Below are 26,998 nucleotides of genomic sequence, written 5' to 3'. Positions count from 1 at the left end.
TCACTCAGCGCTGCTTTTGCTTCAGCCTATTGCTGCAGCCTGGGCGACAGCACTCATGCATGCACTGGTTGCACTATTTTGGATCACGCGTATTTCCCACCTAAAATTTCGTTTGTATGAGTTTGCCTTGCTCGGATCAAAGCATTAGGACGAAAAAAAATAGTTTTGGAATAAAATGTGGTATTTTCTTTCCCGCATAAATTATTTCCGTCATTTTCTTTCCCGGCAATTTTTTCTTCTCTCCCCACCCGAAAACACTTTAATAATACAAACTAATTATCGAATGTCATGCAACAATTACAACATAAATTTAAGATAGAACATAATGCCCTACAATAAGACGGTACAAACTAATAATGCCCTACAATATTTAATGTCCAATTCTGGCTCTAACCGAACCTAAATGTTCAACAAAAGTACTAATTACGAATTAATATTAATGGACGCAGCTAACATTAATACGACATCTTCAACCTACTCTTGTCAAAAAATAGTATAAATGCAACATATGTTGTCTGAAATTATTTCTAACTTCCAAGCACTAACATCGCATAGCTAATGACGAGCTAAAAGACTAACTAATTATCATTGTGCATGCACAAAAAAAATCTATGTATAGCAAAGCTCATACCTCGATCTTCAACTTCGTAGTTCACTTCGCACGGCAATTCCTACTCCTATAGCTCTAAAATGACTCAAAAAGTGATGAAATAATGCCTAACACAACATAGAATACTTAGTTATGAACCCATCAAAAATAGTAAAAACATCATGCATGCGAACGAAACAAACAAAAATGGATAGATCTTACCTTGATCTATCTTTTCTTCAACTTTATCATCTTCAAAATCCAACTCTAAATCACCCTAAATCACGAGTGAAAGTGCCTACTGAGCTTTTTCTCTCTCTCTGTACTTAGAGAATTAGAGAGCAAAGGAGAGGAACGAGGTCACAGAGAGTATGCTTGCGCACGGAGCAGAAGTATGGCATATAAAAGGAAGAGGATCCCTGTAGTGTCGGCAGATCAGGTTAAAACTCATCCTACTGCAGCCTCGGACTCCCGCACCGAGTGAGTTAATTCCCGCAGTGTTGTCGCGTCCTTTGAAGCAAAAGCAGTGCTGAGTGACTGATGCGGTCGCGTCCGCTAAAGCAAAAGCAGTGCTGAGTGACTGAAGCAGTCGCATCCGCTAAAGCAAAAGCCATCAAAGTGAGTGATTCTCGGGGGCATACGAATCACCGCACAGCATCGGATTCCCGCCCGTGGAAATCAGCATCGTTGGCGTGGGAATCATCGTCGTCTGCCACAACAAAGTTGTCGCGCGGCAATGCCGCAGCAACAGCGTTGCCGCCTCATGGAGTGGCGGCATGGCTCGGGGTCTCGGCCCACGTGCAGCACGCGCTGTCGGCCTGGGCGCGACAGCAGCAGTGTCGGCCGCCTCATCCAGTGGCGGCATGGCCCACATGCTCTGGCCCGTTCCGTCCTGGCAACGAAAACACGTTCTAGGCTGTTGGCCGCCTCGTTGCGTGGCGGCAGGGCCGCCTGCCTCCTATCGTGGCGGCAGGCGCCACGTGTCGCCTGCCGCGCCTGCCGCCACCGCTGAGGGGGTCGTCTTTTTGTCAAATTGATCCATAGGTAGTCATTTTTGTCAATTCATCTGGTCAGGTGGTCCTTTTGGACAAAAAAAATCGTCTCGGCCCAGTGCAACCAGCCTGATCTTGTTTTTTTTCCTTCTATTGGGCAGGGATGCACCATGGGCTGAGCGTGAGGGAGGGTCTTTTGTCTATTGGGCCTTCTTTTTCTGGACGTGTGAGAAACCTTGTGTCCGAGCTATACGTTTCTCGTCAAAAAAAAACTTAAGCTTCGATTTTTATTGTTGTTCCACTCAAGATCAAACTGGGCATTCTTACAATTTCTAATTGATAAGGCAAGTTGTAAAAAGACGACGACGCCTTCATTTTATTTTTTTACTTGTTATTTTTCTCTTTGTTGTTTCTTTTTTTATTCATTTTTGTATGTTACACCTTCGCTGTGTAGCGACCGTGCTCATCCCCTCATTCCCCCTTCATGCTACATATGTTTGGGCCGCCCCAACTAGCCCTTTTTGATTTTGGGAAGGTACTAAAACTTTCTCAAACTGGTTTTTATTTTTATTTTTTCTTTTGTTTTTTCCCTTTCTCTTTGAATTTTTGTTTTTCTTTTCTTTTTTATTTTCCCTTTCCTAATTCACAAAATATTCCAAAATCTGGGATTTTTTTCTTCAAATTAATGAATTTTTCAAAATTCAAACATTTTTACAAATTGGTTAAAATTTTCTGAAATTCAAATTTTGTTCATCAAATTCAACACTTGTTCATCAAAGTAAAAAAATCATCAAATTAAAAAATGTTTATGATTTTTTTAATGTTCAGTGAATTCAAAATATGTTCATTGAACTTAAATTTTGTTCATTAAATGCAAAAAATGTTCATCCAAAAATCAAATTTTGTTCATCAAAAATCAAAACATGTTTATTTTTCAGAAAGTGTTAACATTTTTTGAATAAATGGGAATTTTTTCCAAAAAAAATCCAAGTGGAGCCTTTTTAGTGTGGAATGTGCTTCGTGAGAAGACTGCATCGGCCGTTTAATGTGAACACCTGAAAAAAAACACTGATTTGGGCAATGCACGGATACACAACAGTGACTCATCACACTAAACTCAAGGCTTACTTTCAATGTTCTAAATTTTCTGAAGATTTCTACCTGCACATGTGGGAGTGAACTATGGACCAGCAATATTTATTTTTAGAGTTTATTAAAATGCCACAACTTTTCTTTTCACCAAGCAATTAAAAACCCAGATCTTCCTATTCTCATCAACAGCATGATAGTACCTTTAACACAACCCATTTAAAATAGAAAAACCAAAGGAACCAATAGCGCCGTAAGTTGTAACTAAAAAGTACTACCTCCGTTTCATATTAGTTGTCGCTGATTTAGTACAAAGTTGTACTAAATTAACGACAACTATGGAACCGAGGGAGTAATAAACAATAAATTCAATTATGACATTGTCACAGTGAAATATTGCATCATGCAACAATATTTGGTCCACAATGTATAATCTACTAAATTATGATATTGCCACATCTAAGCAGCAAAAGCATGGCATCGCCTGCAAGGCTCTAGAACATTTAACTTTACTGTGGAGGGAACTTTTTTCATAATATACCTTTCAATTGCCAAGAGAGCCTCACGGGCTTCTTTGATCATATGCCTACCAATGGGGTTACACTCACCGGTTTCATGAACGTGCCTACCAATATCGTCAACATCATCTATCGTGTCCAACATAAGACACTCTAGTGATGTTGCATTCTCAAGAATATGACATGTCAGCTCAACCATGCTCTTTGCAGAGCAAAACCCAGAGATCTTGACAGTCTTGATGTTCTCATGGCGGTATTCTCGCCTCTGCCTAAGATGTGACGGGTCTCCGAAAACCGAATCATGCTTCATGCGAGTCTGCGACACCTGCATAGGATCAAAATTAATATGACCATCGACTGATAATGTAAAAACCAAGAAGATATTTGGATTGATGATACAACCGAAGAAACTAGACTAGATATCTTTTGAGATGAAAACGTGACTTACAGCCAAGTGGAAAGTTTCCAAGACAGGACAAGCATCCAGAAAAGAAACCAGAGAGAAGTAATCGTAGACTGGGGGGAAAGCCCCATGTTCGGCTTCAAGAGAAATAGACAAATACTTGAGGTGGAGGAATTTGACAGGCACAATTGGTGTATTAATGACCTTCAAGAATATAATTCACATTAGTAACATTCCAAGTTATATCTGATAATCAAAAGTTTTGTAGTATACCTCACTAACAGAAGATATGCTAAGAGTTTCAATATTGGGCACAATGGATGGCAGGTTGGCACGAGCATTGTAGATGGTGTTACACGGAGCAAAACAACACATTCCCATGGTCTTCACTTGAACTGAATCTCCAAACAGAAGTTTAACTTGTCCACCATTGAAATAAAAGGTGGAGAGATTTGGAGCTTTGCACTCTATCAACTGCAGTTTAGTGCATTCAGACACCATCAGGTAGCTGAGATGCTGTAGCAGGCTAGGTATCTTCAGGTAAGTGATCGTATTGCAATACTTTAGTGTCAAGTGCTCCAAAGCAGAAGAATTGAAAATTAGGCATCCTAATTCATCCACCGTAATACGAACCCAAAATAGCTGGAGCCTTCTCAAGTTACCAAATCCAGCCGTCGGATGGAAGGCACAACCACCAAGGCAGAGATGCTCTATCGTGTTTCTACACCCATCATCAACAAAAAGTGCACACGGGAAATCATAGCAGTTTGCATTGTAGGTTGAAGGTAGAACAATGGCGAGTTCCTCAATCCGTAGTTTAGTGGCAATCTGGAGCCAGCTATTAAGATAACAGGGATCAACTATAATGTATAATTCGATCCTGAATTTCTTAACTCCTTTGCCTGAGTGTTTTTTCAGAATGCGATCAACTTTCATCGTGAGATCCCTTGCAATTACATCGTTTTGACATGGAATTCCATTCAGGCCCAGTGCTTTCCTACTGAAGGTGAGGTTAGGATGGCACTTCCAAGAACGTAAAAATGCATGAGATACGCTGGCAACACGGGCAGCATCTCGCAGCGGCAGCAGGGAATGTATATGGCGCCAGATGTCCTGTACACGCAAACATTGGAGAAAAGTTCACAAGGGGAGTTGTAGAGACAAGTGGTTATTTCAATGGGGGTGAGCATGTGCACGATGTTTCTTTATAAAATTTATTTCATAGTGAAGCATGATACTTAGCTAGATATACAGAACATTTTTTCAATCATTGCTCTTTAATAGCTATAAGGTCGTCCGATTTCTCGGGTACAGCCCTGTATTACAGAGTAACTCTTATAGTGATTTATTCTAAGATAAAATAGTTAGAACTGAGCAAAGCAACTAATGTTGTAGTAGGACTGAAGGGGATTGCGGCACTGCAAGATCAGTCCATATTTTGTTTATTTAGTTAGCATAGCTGAATTTGTGCACTTTGAGGCTAGAACAGTCATAGTCATGTTTTACTTTAACTACGAGTATTATCAACATTTTAGTATGCTGTACCTCTGGAAGGTCTGGCCCTGAAAATGCCATTCTCTTGCAACCTTGAAGGTTACTGTGTTGGCATGAAGAGATCTTTCTTTTAGCTGCTGAAGCTACCGATCTATCTGCGACACATCATGCATTGATATTAATAATAATATAGACATTACCATCGAAAAGAACAAACTCAAGCACACAGAAATCTAGTTTGCTTCCCTTATTTAAGTTTTGCACAAGGACACTAGCAGCTTCAAAAACACCAAACTCAAGCACACACAGAGATCTACTAGTTTGCTTCCCTTATCTAAGTTTTGTGAAAGGACACTAGAAACTTCAAAAATCACAAGACTGCAATATTCCAGAAGTCCCATCAATTCTGTTCAATTCAAAGGAATGTAGAACCCATCAGACAGTGATACCACTACCCTTTCCTGGCCCCCATCGCTCAGTTTACATTTGAATGCTACCACATGAAGCCTAGGGACAAGTCTGGTTTGAATGGATACTCCTGGCTCAGGATCTATGGTAGAGAAGTATCATTGGATCTTTTGCCTCTCCAAATCTTCAATAATTAATTCATTCTGAACCAACGGGAGCTCGGTTGGAGAGTCCCTGAGTGACTACGCAAAACAGAAAGAAAAAAAGGGATCAATCTTGCTGTCCACCAAAGTAAGATTTTAAGGTCAAGTAGAAGACATTGTCTGTCAGGCTTTCAGACTTTGATCAACATAATTTTTCCGAACCATACAGGAGAACTGCATGTAGGATATGTTAAGAAAGGAGAAGTTGAAGCTATAGAAAGGTTACGGGCGACCTGACAAAGCCGAATACGACCTTCTACCAAAATGAAAACTACCAGCAAAGGACCTGACAAGACCAACGACAATGCAGAAACAACCACAAAACAGAAAGAGTAAGACCCTCGTACTTTCGTTCTGTGTGTGTGTGTGTGTGTGGTGTGAACTTTTGTGTTCTCTGTTGCTTGGGCGGTTTGCTTTATATATAAAGCGGGGCGAAAGCCTTTTTCGGTACAAAGGAAAACATCACGGGCTAGCCACCGCCCAAAGCTTTGATCAGATCAACGATATGCTGTATTGGTTTGAAGATATTATAAAAAAACTCTTCCCTTCCACTGCTAGATCAATTCTTTTCAAAAAAATTATCTTGTCACCTTGCAGCCTAGATCTGCCGAATGCCACTAGATGCTACAGGTGATAAGCATGATCAAATTTGAATCCATTTGTGGGATGACCTCCTGCAGATCAGCCCAATGCAGAGTTCACGACTGCGCACTCCATGAACATGTGATGGATGTTTTCCTGAACCATATCACAGAAGAGTAGAAGAAACATAGCTTGTTATGAGGGAGGTTCTGTCGTCCATATCCTTCCACGAACGACTAACTATAAGAAAAAATTGCATTTAAGTGGAGCCCAAGACTACCAGATTGCATCAGCCGATAGGTTAGTGATCGAAGTGCTAAAAACGCCTTGTAAACAGATTTTGCGGAGAAAACTTCCTTGGCCTCCCACTTCCAATTCCAAGAGTCAGTAGCATTCAGGTACGGTTAAGATGAACTTGAGAGAGGATATCCCACAATGCAAGCGCCTGCACAAAGAAAAGTACATTGATTGGTTTCTTGATATCCTTAATCCATCTGCCATTGGTCATGGCATCAATGACCGTTCTCTTCACTCTGGTTTCTGGATGAACCAAGTGGAAAATCTCCGTAGCAAGTTCTTCAATTGTGAATCCATTAATCCATTTGCCAATGAACACCATGAACAACATCAGTCCCCTTCCCTAAGAAGGCTCTTTTCCGCACTTTAGTTCATAATATGGCTGCATGCATCATTCTGATGTATAAAAGTCAAGTAGTCCAAGCAGGCAACTTGTCTCTTAGCTTGTCAATCAAACCATGAAAATCTTCCTTTCTGTGTTTCTTCGTGCTTAGTGGTAATCCCTAATACTTAATGGGAAGGGAGGAGATCTGGTGGTTTACGATGTCGCCGATCTCCTGTATCAGATCATCACTGCAACTAAAAGGAGGTGTTATAACCGTCCATGCCAGGGGCCTTTTCCTTGATTGCCTCCAAAAACTTCCTCTTATCTTACCAAAAAGGAGCGTTTTGGTTCATCCCCAAAAGAATTCAGGCCTGGCAAGAATTCAGGTCTAAGTAGTAACTAATCCCCAAAAGATGAGTTTTTTTTTCCTCCGGGACAGAAACCGCAAACAAATAAGCTGAGAAGGGGCTAAGAGACGACTTACTGCGGGCTTGAATCTGGCCGCCGAGATGCTTGCTGCCCCGCTGCCTGGACATGAGCAGCTTCAGAGCTAGCAACCCCATGATACGAAAGCGAGAAATCGAGCGCGCCAAAAAGGGCTCAACCTCTGTTCCTCTTCTACTCCGTATATGCCAATGGATCTGTCCACACAGAATAGGGCGCGCGGGGAGGGGATCCCGCGCTTCTATCTCTAATTCGAATTCGAGGCGAAGCCAACAAGGCGCGGCCGAGGAAATAGCGTCGGCGCCGCCTGACGGGGCTACCCACCCCACCACGAGAGGAAACGGACTCTCACCCCCGCAACAGGGCAAAGCAACCCTTCCAAAAAAAAAAAAAACAGGGCAAAGCAAGGCAGGATTATTCGTTTGCGCGGCCATCCGGCCAGACTTTTTTTTTTTAGGGGATCCGGCCAGACTTTGGCATGTAAATTTTTGGCCCGTTTAATTGTCCGTGAACAACTTTTTTTAACACAAACTCGCAAAACTTTTTTTTCCTGGTTGCATATGCGTATATATTTAAATTCTCTCTATTGTGATCTTTTTTTGGCGAGAACTCTCTATTGTGATTTCTAATTTAGTTGATTCGATATACATAACTACGGCCCCTCCATTCTTGAATAGATGATGTTGGAGACATTGAGGCGGAACTCAATAAATATTTTTGGCTGTTACTTTTCAAGATAGAGGAAGTTGGTTCAAAATATTGCATACATGTTACACATCCCAGATAAATATACAAGCCTGCTGATGATGAATATTGCATACATGTTACACATCCTAGATAAATATACAAGCCTGCTGATGATGGACCAAGCTTTTAAATCAAGGCCGATATGACCGATATAAAGGCCGATATATCACTTTTGGGGCTCTATCGATATATACATAACATATCATTTTGTAAATATCATTTTCAAACATGTCACCCGATATGGACCGAAATGTCAACCGATATGGCCGATATCTAGCCCGATATGTCCACCGATATAGCACGATACGTAGATAACAATAATTCTTTATTAAATAATAGTGAAATAATATTATGCACTTACAACTTCAGCATATATTATCAAAGTCATGCGCAATGTTTCGTACAAATGCATACATATCGTATTTTTTAATCATAGGTTAAGAATTTTGTGAATCTTTCCTTAATAGTTTCTTAATCAACGAGTTAATAAACTAGGAACCTAAATGTGTTATGTTGAAGCATTGACATCATACATTTTGTTTTACTAAAAAATACATGTTTTGAACAAGAAGAATGAAAAAAACTAGACATGTTTTCTTCGATATATCTACATATCGTCCGATATATCACCCGATATCCGACATCCGATATGTCAAAGCCAAACCGATACGAACCCGATATCCGATATTTTGAAGCTTGTGATGGACGACGCGGACGAGACGGGCCTGAGCATGACCGACCTCGCCAACAGCCAGGTCTTCTCCCAGCTCAACGCCCGCGGCGAGGGGCGATGATCCAGCCACCATTTCTGCAATCTGTACCACTAGAGTAGATGTTCTCTGAATCAACAAGGGAGACGATTCAGCACTGATTTGGAGGCGATGTAAAATGAACCCTGCTGATCTGGGCACCATTGTTGATGCTACACGGCTCTCAAACATGTGTAATTGTCTATAATAATTTGTAGTTCCATGTACTATCCCCATTTTTAGGCTTCTGCTTTTTATTTGATTGTTTTCTCATCAGGCAAATACCAGAGCCAAAATTTCTGGTTTTCATCAAACATCATCACAGTATACCTCAAGCACAACACATGTCAAGCTGATTACACAAAATACAAGAACCAAATCACAGCATATGTGAAAATAAAAATAAAGATCAAAAACAATAATTTCATGGACAAAGATAAACAAGATTGTTGGGATAACTGCATAGCACATCTCAGTTACATGATACTCCCTTGTCTCCCCAGAGAAGGCCTATAACTTTTGTCTCGAGTCAAATGCTGTAAGTTTTGACCAAGTTTTATAAGAAAATATATCAACAACTATAATAATAATAGTTTCTGATATCTTCTCTCATATATCAAAATACCATAATTGCTTGCCCCTATGCTTCTACATGGGTGTTTCTGCAAGTCGCAACTCATGCAACAGTGTTCGGTCCACAATGTAATTTACAAAATTATGATATTACCACAGCTAAACAGCCAAAGCATGGCATAGCTTGCAAGGCTCCAGGACATTTAACTTGACTGTGGAGGGAACTATTCCCACAATATATCTTTTGACAGCCAAGAGCGCCTTACGTGCTTCTCTGATCATATGCCTGCCTATGTGGCCACATTCACCGGTTTTGTGAATGTGTCTGTCAATACTAAAAACAGCACGTATCGTGTCCAAAGTAAGGCACTCGAGTGATGTTGCATTCTCGAGAATATGGCATGCCAGCTCGACCATGCTCTTCGCAGAGCAAAACCCAATAATCTTCACATTCTTAATGTTGTCGTGGCGGTATTCAGGCATCTGCCTAAGACGTGACGACGGGTCTCCAAGAACCGAATCGTGTTTCATGCGATCCTGTGACACCTGCATGCGCAATGTTCAATATCAGTGTCCCTGACAATGTGAAAAACCAAGATACTTGGATCGTACCACCGAAGATACTAGACAGTAGATATGATTCAAGATGAAAGAGCGACTTACAAACAAGTTGAAAGTTTCCAAGACAGGACAAGCATCCAGCAAAGAAACCAGAGAAAAGTAATCATAGTCTGGGGAAAAAGCCCCATTTCCTTCAAGAGAAATAGACAGATACTTGAGGTGGAGGAATTTTACAGGCACGATTGGTGTATTGACCACCTTCAAGAATACGCCTCACATTAGTAACATTTCAAGGTATATATGATAATCAAAAGTTCCGCAGTTTACCTCACTAACAGAAGATATGCTGAGAGTTTCAATATTTGGCACAATGGATGGCAGGTTGGCACAAGCATTATAATTTATAAATGGTGTTACACTGAGTAGAACAACGCATTTCCATGGTCTTCACTTGAACTGAACATCCAAACAGAAGTTCAACTTGTCAACCACTGAAGTAAAAAGTGGAGAGATTTGGAGCTTTACACTCTATTGTCTGCAGATTAGCGCATGCAGCCACCATCAGGTAGCTGAGATGCTGTAGCAGGCTAGGTATCTTCAGGTAAGTGATCGTATAGCAATACTTGAGTGCCAAGTGCTCCAAAGCTGGAGAATTGGAAATAAGGCATTCTAATTCATCCACCGTAATATGCACCCAAAACAGCCGCAGCTTTCTCAAGTAACCAAATCCAGCTGTGGGATGGAAGGCACAACCGCCAAGGCAGAGATGCTCTATTGCGTTTCTACACCCATCATCAACAAAAAGTGCACAAGGGAAATCGTAGTCATTTGCATTGCAGGTTGAAGGTAGAACAACGGCGAGTTCCTCAACCCGTAGTTCAGCAGCAATCTGAAGCCAGCTATTAAGATAGCAGGGATCAACTGGCATGTGTAATTCGATCCTGAATTTCTTAACTCCTTTGCCTGAGTGTTTTTTGAGAATGTGGTCGACTTTCATAGTGAGATCCCTTGCAATTACATCACTTTGACGTGGAATTCTATTCAGGCCCAGTGCTTTCCTAGTGAAGGAGAGGTTGGGATGGCATTTCCAGGAACGTAAAAATGCATGAGATACGCAGGCAACACGGGCAGCATCTCGCAGCGGCAGTAGGGAATGTATATGGCGCCAGATGTCCTATAGACACAAACATTGGAGAAAAGTTCACAAGGGGAATTGTACAGGCAAGTGGTTGTTACAATGGGGTGAGCATGTGCAGGATGTTTCTTTATACTTCCTCCGTCCGGAAATACTTGTCATCAAAATGAATAAAAGGGGATGTATCTAGATGTATTTTAGTTTTAGATACATCCCTTTTTGTCCATTTTGATGACAAGTATTTTCGGACGGAGGGAGTAAGATTTAGTTCACAAAAAACTGTGTTGTCGGTACTTTCCTACTATTCTTTTTACCATGAAATCCTGGGGGAACCCCCAAGGGTAATTTTCTATTAATAAATATAGTACATAAAACAGAAAGGTTACATGTAGGTTAACAAGGCTAACAATTCAGTGGGGAACTAGATAGCTAGAAACCCCAAGGAGCAACAAAAGCAAAAAGAGCCAAGGCCAGAGGCTATAGATCCAAGTTTCAAACTTTTGCTTCTCGGTTTGCTTGAAACGATGAGCAGTGAGGTTGAGATCAGATAGGAACCTAGCTTTCCAAGAAGAAAATATTGGTCTTGTTTGCTAAAAATCAAACCATTTCTTTCTTTCTAGATATTCCAAGCAACACAAGTAATGATCTCAATGAAACATGAGCTCTGAAAGGAAGCTTTCGTTGCATGGAAAGAATGGAACAGAGAAAGACCTGGGAGCCAAGTGACTTCTGCAAAATTCCAGCACCTAGCTACAAAAGAACACTCAAAGAAGATATGGTTCCTTGTTTCAATAATTCCCTCAGAGCAGCGCACACAATTGGGACCAGGCTCCAAATGCTAATGTTTCCGAAGCATTAGACCCCTACTATTGAGCCGATCCATTAAAAATAACCAAGCAAACACCTTCAGCTTGGTCATACATTTGCTTTTCCATAATTTAGAGAAGATTGGGTCAACCTCCAAACCAGCAAATAGGAATTTGTAGCTAGATGGAGTAAAACGCCCAGCATTTGAAGTTCTAAACAGCACGTCCAAGAATCTGACAGACCATCCTGAACAGTCATCTGAATGGGCAGAGACAACCTAAAGCTCCTCAAACTCTTGCTCAGACAGGGGCAGAATGAACAAAGTTGTTATATCTTTTGTTTGAACAGCCTGGGCAAGGAATATATTGTGCTCAACAGAAAATTATAAAAATCTCGGGAGGTGAAGCTCCAGAATGCCACTTATCTTCACACGGAAGTATAGTCATGCCAGTTCTTGGATCAAGTGCGGTAATAGCCCGAAAGTGCCAAGCAAAAGAACAAATGTCCCGCCACCAAAATGAGCCGTGGGGAACAAAATTCTGATAATATGCATGCCTAACCAGCTGCGGCCAAGAAATGTTAGCACAATTGTAAAACTTAAAAAGCTGCTGGCATGCAAACTATATCCCATATAGCCAAGGATTTGGGTTTTTGATCAATGCCATCCTCCCTTTGGCGCAAAGACAGTGGCGTCTTGCTCTGTCCATTGACTGGATCGTCCTTTTCTAAATCTTAAGAGAGCCTATGTAAAATGTAGGGAGCGCTGACATAACTGAATTAACATAATTAGAGAGCCACCAGATGTCAAAAAGCGGGAGCAGACGTTTAATCTTCTTTCCACACAGTCCACCAAGGGTCACAAAATCTTGAATTATAGGACGTGTTGTACCAAGTGGTAAGCCCAAATAAGGGAATGTACTCGAATGCCCAAGCCAGACAATCTTGTATTGTGTGAGATTTCAAAAGGTCGTATTGATTTCTATGAACCACTTGTAGAATCCTACTCTGAAGCAGTGGCGAATCCAGAAAGGAAATGGAGGGTGGGCTCAAAATTAACGATGACTAAACTAAATTAGCATCATCATAGAAAATAGTGTCATGTACTAGGAATTCACATACCAATACATTAGTATGAGAGAAGCAACAATAAAACAGCAAAAGAAGGCAAAAACAATGATATCAGTGTTGCTTCATACTGCCATACTGTTGAACGGCTCCAAACCAAAATAAAGAAAAGTATACCCAAGTGCCCAACACTAGAATTATTACTGAAAATTATGCTTGTGGATATCTCTTTCTCATAGAATACTCATAGTATCTTTATTTTTGTAAATAGGCAAACAAGCTGTATTCAACAGTAAACTATTTAACATTTCATGAGCTAGCCATTAGTGTTACTAATTTAACGAAATAAATCAAGAATTAGACCAACATCTTGAGGGTTGGCCCTCCAGTGGCCAAAGCGGGGATGCGCCCAGCTGTGGAGCTGCCCAGGTTGTGGCCTTCTCCCTCCTTTGTGGGCCGGCCAGCACGCTCCAATTCCCTACTGCGGTACTGCCGCCGCGTTCCACTACCCTACTGCCGGCGCGCTCCTCTACCATACTGTCGGTGCACTCCTCTGTTGAGGGCTGCAGTCCTGCGAGGTTGCGACTATTATTCTGCACTTCTGTTGGACGCATCACGGCTGGCTGGGTGCAAAGTTACGAACAGAGAGATATTGCTCGTATGTTTTGCTACAGCGAACGGGCTCTAGATGGACTGGTGAGCTTTTGTTTTGCTGGAGGGTAGGCTCAAGCCTGTTGAGGCCCCCTACTAGACTCGCCGCTGCTCTGAAGCCTATTAACCAATAATTTGTTCTAAAACTTGTTCAATTGAGGGTGAGGATTAGTGGTGGTCTATCCATGTGTCTCACCTCTCTTTCTTACCTTGCTAAAATGTATCGAACAAAAATAGCAAAGCAACTCACCCTCATCTCTTGACAGAGAGTTTTGTTCTGAGCTGGAATAGTTAGAAATGAGCAAAGCAACTAATGTTGTAGTACGTACTGCAGGAGATTGCAGCACTACAAGATCAGTCCATATCAATTTGTGCACTTTGAGGCTAGAATAGTCATAGTCGTGTTTTACTCTAATTACTAGTATTATCAGCATTGTAGTATGCCGTACCTCTGGAAGGTCTGCCCCTGAAAATGCCACTCTCTTGCAACCTTGATTGTTATTGTGTTGGCATGAAGAGATCTTTCTTTTAACCACTGAAGTAACCAATCTATCTGCAACAAATCATGCATGGGTATTAGTAATATAGACATTACCATAAAAAACAACAAACTCAAGCACACGCAGAAATCTAGTTTGCTTCCCTTATCTAAGTTTTGTGAAAAGGACACTAGCAACTTCAAAAACATTGAAAACACCAAATCAAGCAGAAACATAAATCTATTTACCTAAGTTTTGCGAAAGGACTGTAGCAACTTCAAAAACCACAAGACTGCAATATTCCCGAAATTCCATCAATTTTGTTCATTTCAACAGAACGTAAAGCCCATCGGCCAGTGATACCCATACCCTTTCCTAGCCACCATCCCTTGGTTCACATTTGGATGCTATGAAGCCTAGGGACTATTCTGGTTTGAATGGATACTGATGGGTCCTCAGGAAATATGGTAGAGAAGTACTCCCTCCATAAACTAATATAAGAGCGTTTAGAATACTAAAATAGTGATCTAAACGCTTTTATATTAGTTTACAGATGAAGTATCATTGAATCTTTTACCTCTCAAATCTTCAATAATTGATATAATTAACGGATTTGTTCATTCTCGTCTTAACAAAGTTCCATCTAACTCGTATGTCATTTGATTTTATGAGAAGATTCGTACGGATTTTTATTTCTATTTTGTAGATGAGACTTAGTTAATTTTTATCTAGACGAGAGCTAGCCACACCCACGTTAATTAATTCATATTCCATCGGTTCCATCATTATTGTTGAACTAAAACCATGACAATAATTACGGAACGGAGGGAATATCAACTAATGGGAGCTCGGTTGCAGAGTCTCAGAGTGAGTACGCAAAACAGAAGAAGGGGAAACAGGAACGATTCCTGCTGTGCACCAAAGTAAGATTTTAAGGTCAAGTAAAAACATTGTCTGTCTGGCTTTCGGATTTTGGTCAACATAATCAATTACCACACCCCCCAATCCCCACCCGCACAGCAGAAAGATCGGGTTTTTCCCTGGAAAGAAACGCAAACAGAGAAGCCGAGAAGGAGCTAAGCGACGACTTACTACGGGCTTGAATCTGGCCGCAAAGATGCTTGCTATCCCGCCGCCTAGACATGAGCATCTTCAGAGCTAGCAACCCCATGATACAACAGCCAGGAATCAAGGGCGCCTCTCAATGGATCTGTCCACACAGAATAGGGCGCGCGGCGAGGGGATCCCGCGCTTCTATCTCGAATTGGATGTGAAGCCAACAAGGGGCTATTGAAGGTATTAGCATCGGCGCCGCCGGACGGGGCTACCTACCACGAGAGGAAACGGACTCTCTCACCCGGAGGAGGCAAGGCAGGATTAGACACGACAAAAAAAAATCCATTTTCTTATTTTTTTTCTTCTGAATACAGTATAATCGAAGTCGCTCACGTACATGAACATACACGCACGCACACACACCCTACCTTTGAGCACCTTTAAGAGGCTGGGCCGGCATAGCATCTTGAGATTTTACGAAGTTCCATAAACACCTTGCAATCCACGGGACGACTCCTTCCACTGAACGAACATCACCGAAAGTTTGAAATAAATCTAGGACTAATACGAGAGCCAATGTTAAGTCTAGAACTTGAACCCTGATAGGCTGGAAATACCACTGTCCTCCTAACCATCCGGCCACATGTTGGTTCACATAATCCATTTTCTTTTCTTTGTATAATAATACATCAACACGGACCACTTTTCCAAGTCTAAACCTCCTCCACGTGTGACTCCGACAACCCCGGTCCAACCAAATCCCCTCTCCCGAACCACTTTTCTCCCACTACATCCCTTCCTCCTTCTCTCTATCTGCACCCTCATAGCCGACGCCATGAACCTCCCACTTCGGTCGTTGTCCAGGCCTTGCTGGACCTCTCCCCCTACCCCATGCGCCTGCTCGCTCGCCTTCGACTACGCCGTTGTCCACCCTGGATCGTCCGCAGGTAGGTATCCTCCTCCCCTGTCGGCGTCGTCCATGTCGGACACCACGCTGGGCAAGTGTTTAGCCGAATGTCATTGAGACTATTTTTGACAGTTTCCTTGTTTCTTTGGAGCAAGCACGATGCCTAGGTACTCGACGATGAAGGATGAGTTGTTGTGTTAGGCGTGGTTGGACAGAAGTGTGGACTTTCTAGGCATGAAGCCGGGTGGCCGGGTGTTTTGGTTAAATGTACACTCTTGATTTCATGAGCAAAAGCACTCTACGTCTTACAACTTGCACATGATCCATGATCATCAGTGGTACACCATCTCGAAATTTATCATGAAGTACTGCATGTGATTACACAAGTGGAGAGAATGTTGCCACCAGGTGTGTTAAAAGCGGGGATTGTAAGTTTTGGTTCTAGTTGCTCTACTTGTTGATCAATTTATTCATTCATTCAATGCCGTACCTTAATAATCATCATGTTGTATAGCTACCACACGCTGTCTTACGGTACCAAACAACAGAGACATTGTTGGATGAAGCTCATGAGGCATAGGGTCTGGATGACCAACTTTTGCGACCACTTTCAAAAACTTGGTGAACATCCCGTTATATTTCGGATATAATATCTATTATATCTGGACTATTGTTTTATTAGCATATTTTCATGTTATTTATGGATGAAATGTGCCATTGCTATATTTTTAAGTGCTCCGAACATAGAAAAAAAAGAGGTGGGCGTTCAACCCACTGCGTTGGATATATGACTCATGTATCCATGTCCGTGGACATATAGTGCGTCTGATTTGGGGACGACGTCAGAGATGTCCTAAGAACTAAAAAGGAAGAAGACTAGACTAAGACCGTACACGATGAGCCTATATTTGTTGTTGTGATCTCCCATTGTTACCTCAACTTTGGCCCACTAATGTTAATGGCCCGCTACTGTGACATCTTACACCTTCTCAAGTACCACACCGGCTTGGAGGCATTCCCTATATGGTGACTTAAGCGCCATTTAAAGGGCATTCCGTACGGGGCGCACCCCTATACACTAGGTCTAGCACTGGGCCCGCCCATTTGTTTTTCTCTTCATTTTTTTGCCTTTTCACCTAGGTTTTCAACGATATCTTTTATTTATTTTTCCCTTTTTTTCAAATTTTACAAACTTTTTTCAAATTCTTTGATTTTTTTCAAACTTGATGAATTTTTTTCATTTTCCTGATTTTTTAAATCAATGAACTTTTAAAAAATTGATGGACTTTTTTCAATTTTGTGTTTTTTTAAATATGATTTTTCAAATTGGTGATTTCTTTAAAAAACTTGATAGAAAAATTCAAACTTGATGTTTTTACAAAATTGATGAACTTTTTTAAGATCGATGAAATATTTTTAAAATTGATTAACCTTTTTCAATTTTGAAAACTTTTTAAAAAAACCTGATGAAATTTTTCTAATTCCCTTTTTCTAAAAAAGTATTTTTTGGGGGTCAACGGTCAGCCGGTCAATGGTGAAGTGGTCAACTGTGACTGGTCAACACACGAACCCAGCGAACTAGATTTCATTTTTTAAGAACCATCGAACGGAACATAACGAGCGATTTCCCAAGTGAAGTGAATTGCTCCTGACGGGCCGGCCCATGAGGGGTGGTGCGTGGGAGCCCTTTTCTCCTAACCGGCCCTGAAGGCGCCGTTAGGAGCTCCTCTTGATGGAATGCCCATACCGAGTAAGGATGTGTCGAGTTTGAGGAGATTGAACAAGTTAAAGATTGTAAGAGGAATAAAGAAAGGGATTGGTGGAATAGATGATTATTGCTAAGCCTCGTGAGCATATATATATAGTGAGTACATCCTTATTGGAGTACGGTAGAATAAATCTTACGCTATCCAATATTTTCTAAACAATCACGATACTCAACAAAGATCTTCAAATCCAAATAGAATGGTTATGTGGGGAAATCTTGGACGAAGTCAAAACCCGATGGCACTGCACCGCGAATACCGGGAGATCTTGATCTCCAAGCAAACAAGCCACTTTCTCCCCAACGAGAATGTCCTCATGTAAAATCCTCATTTAGGACAGGAAGTTGTTGTACATAGCCTTGGATACGATGGGTTCACCATGTATATGGACAGGTCATTAGTTGGGCTTTGAAATGTATTGTGTTTACAGGGTATAGAGTCGTGTCTTAATAGGATACTTAGATCCTATGTCCCTTACATAATGAGAGGGTAGACACATGATGTGACTTATACCAACATAATAGCACATGTACGCAAAGGGGAGCCGGCACATAATAGCACCTGAATGATCGGTGTGCGGTATTGTGACGCTGTCATGGGGAAGAGCACCTATAGTTAGTCCCCGAGGATGTAGCCGATGTTAGGTGAGCCTTGTTACCAAATCTCAGTGTCATGCCTCGTGTGATTGATTGATCCTCAGATGATCGAGTATGCGCCTTGGTTTATTCTAACAAGTGGTATCATGATGTTTAAAAAAAACAAGTGATATCATGAGCTAGGTTGTTAGAAGTTTTGGATCATTGGTCTAGAGGGGGAAGAAGATATCAAACAGAAAACCTGCAGGAAGGGACTGTAGTATGGGACGAAGTCGTCGGGGAGTTAAGGTCAAGAGACACGTTGGTTGTAATTTTCATGAGAGAATAAGCGATCAAGGCAGTCGCGCACGTAGATCGTTCTGAAGCAATGTTGTGCCACGGAAGCGCAAGGCGGGTGCATGAGGCGGCGGCCTAGACGGACTAGACGGGGGCATGGGGCGGCGGCCTAATCTTCACAGTAGCCAGGTCCAGGATGTGTCAGGTGAGCGGCAACAGGCAGGCTGCAGGAAGCAATCTTATTGAAGGATTTATTTTGGAAAAGGTATTGAGAAACGTAGCATGCAATTTCAAAAATTTCCTATACTCACACAAGATCTATTTAGGAGATACATAGCAACGAGAGGGGGAGAGTGTGTCCACGTACCCTCGTAGACCAAAAACGGAAGCATTTGTTAACGCGGTTGATGTAGTCGAACTTCTTCTCGTTCCGACCGATCAAGCACTAAACGTACGACACCTCCAAGTTCTGCACACGTCAAACTCTTGATCCAGCAAAGTGTTGAGGAAGAGTTCCGTCAGCATGACAGCGTGGTGACGATGATGGTGAAGTAATCCGCGTAGGGCTTCGCCTAAGCACTACATGAATATGGCCGGAAGCGTAAATTGTGGAGGGGGGGGGGGGGGGGGGGCGCAACACACAGCTAATAATTGTTGGTCTGTGTTCTAGACGCCCCCCTCCCCATGTATATATAGGTGAGAGAGGGAAGGGAGCAGCCTTGGGGTAGATTACTTGCAAGATTACTTTTTCACTGCGGTAGATTACTTGCAAGATTGAACCCAGCTATCACACACAACTCCCTTTTGGATATCAAACCCCTAACTCGGCCAGAGAAATAATAATATATGGGATAACATATCTAAATAAGAATTACACTAAAACGAAACCAAATAGATCTCCAAATAATTCATGAATAATCTTATCATAAATTGATAATTCATCATATCATAACGAACACACCCCAAGAATTACATCAGATGGATCATGATCATGTAGAGAAGCTCACATGATCTTTGTATTAAGAAACATGGAAGAGAGAACCAAGTAGCTACTACTACATACCCATAGTCCAAAGGAAACTACTAATGGGTGGTCATGGTGGCCTTTAAGTTGATGAAGATGGCCACTGTAAAGATATTCCCTCCGGTAGAGTACTAGAAAAGGCCTCTAGATTGGGTCATGAAGAAACGTCGGCGTGTGGTGACGGAAAAATTAGGGCTATAAATTCCTGAATGGTTTCGGAAGTATATAGAGGCACAAGGACCAGAAGTTGGTAAATCGGAGGCTCGAGGGCCCACGCAGCAGGGGAACGCTGCCCCTAGGGCGCGTGGGGCCTGCCTGTCAAATGGTACTCCCTCCATTCCATAATGTAGTGCTTCCTCTATCCCCGTGCTTCAACTTTGACCGTAAATTTAACTACCAAGACCGATTGCGGCGGGAGCAAAAATTATATCAGTGAATTCGTATTCGAAAGAAGTTTCAATTATATAATTTTTTCTCCCGCCGCAGTTGGTCTCGTTGGCTAAATTTATGGTCAAAGTTGGACCTCGGAAAGCGCGGGCGCACTATATTTTGGAACGGAGGGAGTATATTTTAGCACCTAAAACATGTAGACTTGTGGCGGTCTGCATAGCCCGTGGCCCCGTTTAATGCTTAGTCGGCACGTGGCCATGCTCGCGACCGTTGGAGCTCGTCTTTCCTGTATAAAGAGTATGCTCACTAGCGTCATGCTCGGCAGGCGAGCACTCTATGCATGACATATCATATTTCCATCATGGATGTTGGATCTTTGTTGGTCATGGATGTTGACGAAGATCTGTGTACCATCATGCGGCACACCGCGGAGGTTAGACACTTAGACTCGTTCTGGATATTGTAGTCTTTTTAATGTGTTTTTGCTCTTGGTTGATTATGTCCGACATTTTGGTGTGGCCTTTAACTGGCCCAATTTGCGTTCTTGGGATACACCGGTTCCCGTTACGCCAACAAGTGCCAAATTTGCTCCTGTCTTACTTGTTTGCCGAATTATTTCAGGCTATTTAGGTACCATGACTTCTAATGCAAATTTTCTGTGAGACGCGGCCTGCAAGCACCTAAAATATGTAGACATGTGGCGGTCTGCGTAGCCCATGGCCCCATTTAATGCTTGGTTGGCACGTGACCATGCCCGCGGCTGTTGGAGCTCGTCCTTCCTGTACAACGAGTATGCTCACTACCGTCATGCTCGGCAGGCGAGCACTCTATGCATGACGTCGCAGATGATATTTTCTTCACTGGTATTGGATCTTTGCTGGTCATGGATCTTGACGAAGATCTGTGTACCATCATGCGGCACACCGTGGAGGTTAGACTCCTTCTGGATGTTGTAGCCTTTCTGATGTGTTTTTGCTCCGGGTTGATTTTGTCCGGCATTTTGACTGGCCCAATTGGCGTGCTCGGGATACACCGGTTCCCGTTACGCCAACAAGTGCAGAATTTGTTTCTTTCTTACTTGGATGCCAAATTATTTCAGGCTATTTAGATACCATGACTTCTAATACACTTTTCTGAATATAATTTCAGTTTTCAAAGCTAGTACCCAATAAAGTGATCGAGTTATTCGAGTTCAGACTATATGGGTTTGGGTTTTTTGGGTTCGGGCAATGGATATCATGTTTTATTCCCATATATAGTGAGATGGTGGACATGTCTGATTTGTGTGAATCGCCCTTGTTGGCATTCTATCCCTGATTCTTGATTAAAAAGGTGGATTATTGTAAGTAAACTGCCAAAAAACGTAGATTGTTGTGAAAGAAAGTTAAAAAATATTTACAATATTTTTTCTCGGGTCGCAAAACTAGTTGTGTGCGTGTGCTATGTTTTTTTAGTGTGCTTGATTAATAGTCGTCCCCTCCCCACCCACAGATGACAGACCCACCCCAATTTCTATCGGCCGCACCACCCACAAGGCCACAAGTGAAAAGAAAAAGAGGGAAAAGGGAAAGAAAAACGGCCTCATTTAATGCTTGGTAGACACATGGTCATGCTCGTGGCCGTTGGAGCTCGTCTTTCATTTACAACGAGTATGTTATATTTGTGTCGAATATTATATACGCAAGGGGTTACGTAGACTTGAAGTTGTAATTAATGTGGTTAGCTGCGAGTTGTGTAGGAGTCGGACACTTGTATCCTAGGCCTCTTATATACGGAGGGACACCACACGTTGTAACCCATGATGACGACTTGATAGCAACAGCACTAGTAGAAAAGGGGGCTTTGGTCCAGGCCGGGTAAGCCCATTAGTCCCGGTTCAGTCCAGAACCGGGAGCAATGGGTGCATTTATCCCGATTCGTGCGGCTAAGGCATTAGTCCGGGTTCACCTGGGCCTTTAGTCCCGGTTCGTGCCACGAAGCGGGACTAAAAGGTGCGATGCCCATTAGTCCCGGTTGGTGACCTTTAGTACCGGTTGGTGCCACCAACCGGGACTAATGGGCTTTGAGGCATTAGTACCGGTTCATGGCACGAACCGGTACTAAGGTCTCATTTTCAAACTCCCCCCCCCCCCTCCCCGCGGACCGCCTTTTCAGTTTTAGAAAAAAACAAAAGAAAATGATGGAAATGTCAATAAATAAAATAAAATAAGTTTCCCATGTGATATGTGGTCTAGTTGTTGGGAAAATTTACAAATATGAATTTTGACTTTATTTACAAAATCTCTCTGGAATTTGTAAAATGGGCATAACTTTTTCATACGAACTCGGATTAAAAAGTTTTTTATATGAAAAATCATCTACTCGAAAAGTTACATCCGATGGAGACCGCCTATGGCCTGTTTGCAAATTTGTAGAATCCTCAAATTCCAAAAGGAAAAAAAGTTATGCTCAAATTTTAGTTTTTTAAATTTTCATTAAATCTGGTCAAACTACTTATTCAAGAAGTATTAGCGTTACTAAATAATTATTCAAGAATATTAGTATTATTAAATAATTATTTCAGTTTTTTTGAATTTTGGTCAAATCTGGTCAAACTATGGTCAAACTGTGGTCAAACAACCGTCAAACTACTTATTCAAGAAATATTGGTGTTACTAAAAAATTATTGTTTTTTAGAACAATAGTGAAATGTGTGACTTCATGCTCAAGCTAAACTCCTGAGGGTTAATAGGATTGACATCTTACTATTGTCAGGAAAATAACGAGTGCAGACTTGGAAACGAGGGAGAATAGAACCCGGAAGTTAAGCGTGCTCAGGCTGGGGGAGTGGGAGGATGGGTGACCATCCTGGAAGTTAGATGATTTGAAATGATGAGGGGTGATTAGAGATTAAATTGAGCAGTGATGACAACAGGCCCTTTTTCTACCAGTGCAGGTATGCGGGGGAGCCGACGGCTTGTGCTGGCGCCCGGGTGGCCGGTGTTGCGGTATCTTGGGAAGGAGCGCCCGTAGTCATGCCCCGGGGATGTAGCCATATCGGTGAACCTCGTTAACAAATATCGTGCCTCGGTGTGTCGTCTATGATCTTGCATTAGCGTTTTATTCTAACAAGTGGTATCATGAGCAAGGTTGCGAGAAGGCTGTGCGGAAGATCATCCGGAGGTAAGAGGATCATGCTCGACGGGTGCCAAGGAACGTCCGATTGGCGCAAGGTGGAGCATGGCGGCGATCGCGGATGCGGTCGGTGGTGTCGAACACTTCGAGCAGAAGGCCTAGACCGTTCGATGGGCTGCGGCCGGTAAGGATCGGCTAGACGTGACGATCGGACCGGCGTAGTGGCTGTTAAAGACGTTGCGGAGGCGACGGATTCGGCTTGCGATCAGACCGGCGACCAGACGTGGGGGACGATCAGATAGATCGGAGTGTGAGAGCATCGAGATGATGCGCTCGGTGTTGTACAAGGGCGGCGGCGCGGCACTGCGGACAGATTGTGTCGGTGACGCGGGTGGCCAGGGTACAGCACGACTTGTGCATGGACGATGCGTGAGGTGACGACTGTTACGGCAGGGTTGGCGTCGGTGAGTACGCGCGACGGGGCAGTACAGATCGCTGGCGAGAACCAAGATCAGATGTGATGGCGTAAGCTGTTCGTCGGATACGGTGGCGAGGTTTTTTCCGAGATGCACAGAACGAGAGAAGGAAAGTCAGGATTCAGTTGTCGGCGTTCGTACGCGAGACGGCCGCTGGAGCCTCAAGGAGGCGTGTGGCAACCGGTTTCGGAGCAGCGGGAGGGTGCAGCGCACAAGGAAAAATAAAATCATGCTGAGGCAGGAGTCCGGAGGATTAACATGCAGCGGACCTTTTTTTACAAGAAGGTGTACGTGCATGCATGTTTTGATCCAGGGACAAGTCTGTTGGCTATGATTAGAAAAAAGAAAATAAGAGACGTGTGCATGCATAAGTCCGTGGGAGATTTGGTTTGGCAAAGGCCGGGCGAATCGTGACAAAGTTGAACTCGGTCCGTGTGTCAGGGAAGGAATAGGCAAGGCCGTACGTGGATCCAGCAGTAATAAAAGGCTGGCGACTGAGGCAGCGAAGGCACCAAACAAAAGGTTAGTCTGCAAGTTCAGGGAAAAGGTGGAGCGATTCGGCTAGGCAGATATACAGCGAGAGGCTTCACGGCAATTTCTGAAGGGCGGACAGGGACGGTGCTAAGTCAGATTTTTTTGGTTAGATCGTGGACTGCGGCGTGGCTTCGGACGAGGAATACGGGTTCAGTGATCTTTTTTATGAGGAAGTTGCAGAAGAAAACAAGGGCGGTCAGACCGACGGCAACAGGTCGGTTAGATCGCAGCTCGGCATGGCGCCGGGATTCACCAGGTTTGATTTGGAGAAATTCGATGGCACAGGTAACTTTGGTCTATGGCAGACAAGAGTCAAGGATATTCTGGCGCAGCAGGGAATCTTGAAGGGTTTGCAGGAGACGAAGCCGGCCAAGGTTGACAATGATGCGTGGGAGGATATGCAAGTGCAGGCGGCCGTTACCATACGGCTTTGTCTTGCGGATCAGGACATGTATCATGTCATGGACGAAGATTCTCCTAAGGGAATTTGGGACAAGTTGGCAAATCGTTATATGTCCAAGTCAGCGACCAATAAGCTGTATTTGAAACAAAAGTTCTATGGACTGAAGATGCAGGAGGGGTCGGATCTTGTGGAGCATGTGAATGCCTTTAATCGGTTGGTCACGGATCTAGCGCGTCTGGATGTGAAGATTGAGGACGAGGATAAGGCACTACTTCTTCTTGTTTCGTTGTCACCGTCCTATGAGCATTTGGTCATTACATTGACACATGGAAAGACAACCGTCAATAATGAGGAAGTCACTGCAGCGTTGCTTGGGCATGAGTTGAGGAAGCAAAAGAATGCTACAGAGGAGAGTACTCAAGGTTTGGGGTTGGCAGTTAAAGGTTATCAGATCAGGAAGAGACAAGAGGCGGAGAAGAAAAAGAAGAAAAAGGTGCAGTGCTACAGGTGCAAGGACTGGGGACATATAAAGAGGGAATGCCCAGAACTGAAGGGTGGGGCAAGTGCTAATGCGGCTACTCATGGTGATGACTCAGACAACAGTAGTGATGTTCTCATAGTATCAAACATGCGGTCAACAAAAACTGAAGCGTGGATGTTGGATTCGGCTTGCTCTTTTCATGCGACGCCCAACAGGGAGTGGTTCTCTTCGTACAAGTCTGGTGAGTTTGCTTTAGCCTATGTGGGCGATGATACAGGTTATCGTATTGCTGGAGTAGGTGACATCAAAATCAAGATGTTTGACGGAGTTGAGCGGATGCTTCGGGGAGTCAGGCATGTGCCGGGGCTAAGGAGGAATCTAATTTCGCTTGGTGTTCTTCATGATGGTGGTATGGAATTCCGTTGTGATCGAGATACGAAGACCATGAAAATCATGGAAGATAGGGTGACTGTGATGATAGGAGAGAGGACGGCTTCGCATCTTTACAAGTTGCAAGGGAGCACTATTGTTGGAAATATGCCCTAGAGGCAATAATAAAAGCATTATTATTATATTTCCTTGTTCATGATAATTGTCTTTATTCATGCTATAATTGTGTTATCCGGAAATCGTAATACATGTGTGAATAATAGACACCAACATGTCCCTAGTAAGCCTCTAGTTGACTAGCTCGTTGATCAACAGATAGTCATGGTTTCCTCACTATGGACATTGGATGTCATTGATAACGAGATCACATCATTAGGAGAATGATGTGATGGACAAGACCCAATCCTAAACATAGCATAAGATCGTATAGTTCGTTTGCTAGATTTTTTCCAATGTCAAGTATCTTTTCCTTAGACCATGAGATCGTGTAACTCCCGGATACCGTAGGAGTGCTTTGGGTGTACCAAACATCACAACGTAACTGGGTGACTATAAAGGTATACTACGGGTATCTCCGAAAGTGTCTGTTGGGTTGACACGGATCAAGACTGGGATTTGTCACTCCGTATGACGGAGAGGTATCACTGGGCCCACTCGGTAATACATCATCATTATGAGCTCAAAGTGACCAAGTGTCTGGTCACGGGATCATGCATTACGGTACGAGTAAAGTGACTTGCCGGTAACGAGATTGAACAAGGTATTGGGATACCGACGATCGAATCTCAGGCAAGTAGCATACCGATTGACAAAGGAAATTGTATACGGTGTTGCTTGAATCCTCAATATCGTGGTTCATCCGATGAGATCATCGAGGAGCATGTGGGAGCCAACATGGGTATCCAGATCCCGCTGTTGGTTATTGACCGGAGAGCGATCTCGGTCATGTCTACATGTCTCCCGAACCCGTAGGGTCTACACACTTAAGGTTCGGTGACGCTAGGGTTGTAGGGATATGTATATGCAGTAACCCGAATGTTGTTCGGAGTCCCGGATGAGATCCCGGATGTCACGAGGAGTTCCGGAATGGTCCGGAGGTAAATAATCATATATAGGAAGTGCTATTTCGGCCGTCGGGACAAGTTTCGGGGTCACCGGTATTGTACCGGGACCACCGAAAGGGTCCCGGGGGTCCACCGGGTGGGGCCACCTGCCCCGGGGGGGCAGATGGGCTGTAGGGGTGTGCGCCTTGGCCTGTATGGGCCAAGGGCACCAGCCCCAAGAGGCCCATGCGCCAAGAGATCAAGAAAGGAAGAGTCCTAAAGGGGGAAGGCACCTCCTAGGTGCCTTGGGGAGGAGGGATTCCTCCCTTGGCCGCCGCCCCCCCTAGGAGATTGCCTCTCCTAGGGCCGGCGCCCCCCTAGGCTCCCTATATATAGTGGGGGGAGGAGGGCCTCTCCCATCACGCCTTTGG

The 26,998-nt window shown here is 43.2% G+C and overlaps 2 protein-coding genes across 6 annotated transcripts; both read right to left on the bottom strand.

The window, feature by feature from the left end:
- Positions 1-3,050: 3,050 nt before the first annotated feature.
- LOC123105932 (uncharacterized) lies at positions 3,051-7,696 on the bottom strand. Its single transcript, XM_044528114.1, has 5 exons — positions 7,385-7,696; positions 5,137-5,240; positions 3,865-4,704; positions 3,637-3,795; positions 3,051-3,513 (listed from the first exon to the last, which is right to left on the bottom strand). Exons 1-5 carry the CDS (start codon positions 7,461-7,463, stop codon positions 3,130-3,132), a joined length of 1,566 nt encoding a protein of 521 aa, XP_044384049.1. The 5' UTR covers positions 7,464-7,696; the 3' UTR covers positions 3,051-3,129.
- Positions 7,697-9,277: 1,581 nt separating this feature from the next.
- LOC123105931 (uncharacterized) lies at positions 9,278-15,483 on the bottom strand. Of its 5 annotated transcripts, none has more exons than XR_006451104.1 (5): positions 15,204-15,483; positions 14,082-14,185; positions 10,302-11,148; positions 10,077-10,232; positions 9,278-9,959 (listed from the first exon to the last, which is right to left on the bottom strand). XR_006451104.1 is itself a non-coding variant. In XM_044528113.1 (4 exons), the coding sequence occupies exons 1-4, from the start codon at positions 15,280-15,282 to the stop codon at positions 9,573-9,575; spliced, it is 726 nt and encodes a 241-aa protein (XP_044384048.1). In that variant the 5' UTR covers positions 15,283-15,466; the 3' UTR covers positions 9,278-9,572. The 5 variants fall into 5 exon arrangements, 1 of the variants encoding a protein (XP_044384048.1); XR_006451105.1 differs by having other exon boundaries at positions 11,821-14,185; positions 15,204-15,466; XR_006451106.1 differs by having other exon boundaries at positions 10,302-10,509; positions 15,204-15,466.
- Between the last annotated feature and the right edge of the window lie 11,515 nt (positions 15,484-26,998).

Source organism: Triticum aestivum, chromosome 5A (assembly GCF_018294505.1).
Source record: "Triticum aestivum cultivar Chinese Spring chromosome 5A, IWGSC CS RefSeq v2.1, whole genome shotgun sequence".
Taxonomy (NCBI): Eukaryota; Viridiplantae; Streptophyta; class Magnoliopsida; order Poales; family Poaceae; genus Triticum; species Triticum aestivum.
The sequence above is the reverse complement of the archived record's forward strand: the minus strand, read 5'-3'. Positions and strand labels throughout refer to the sequence as shown.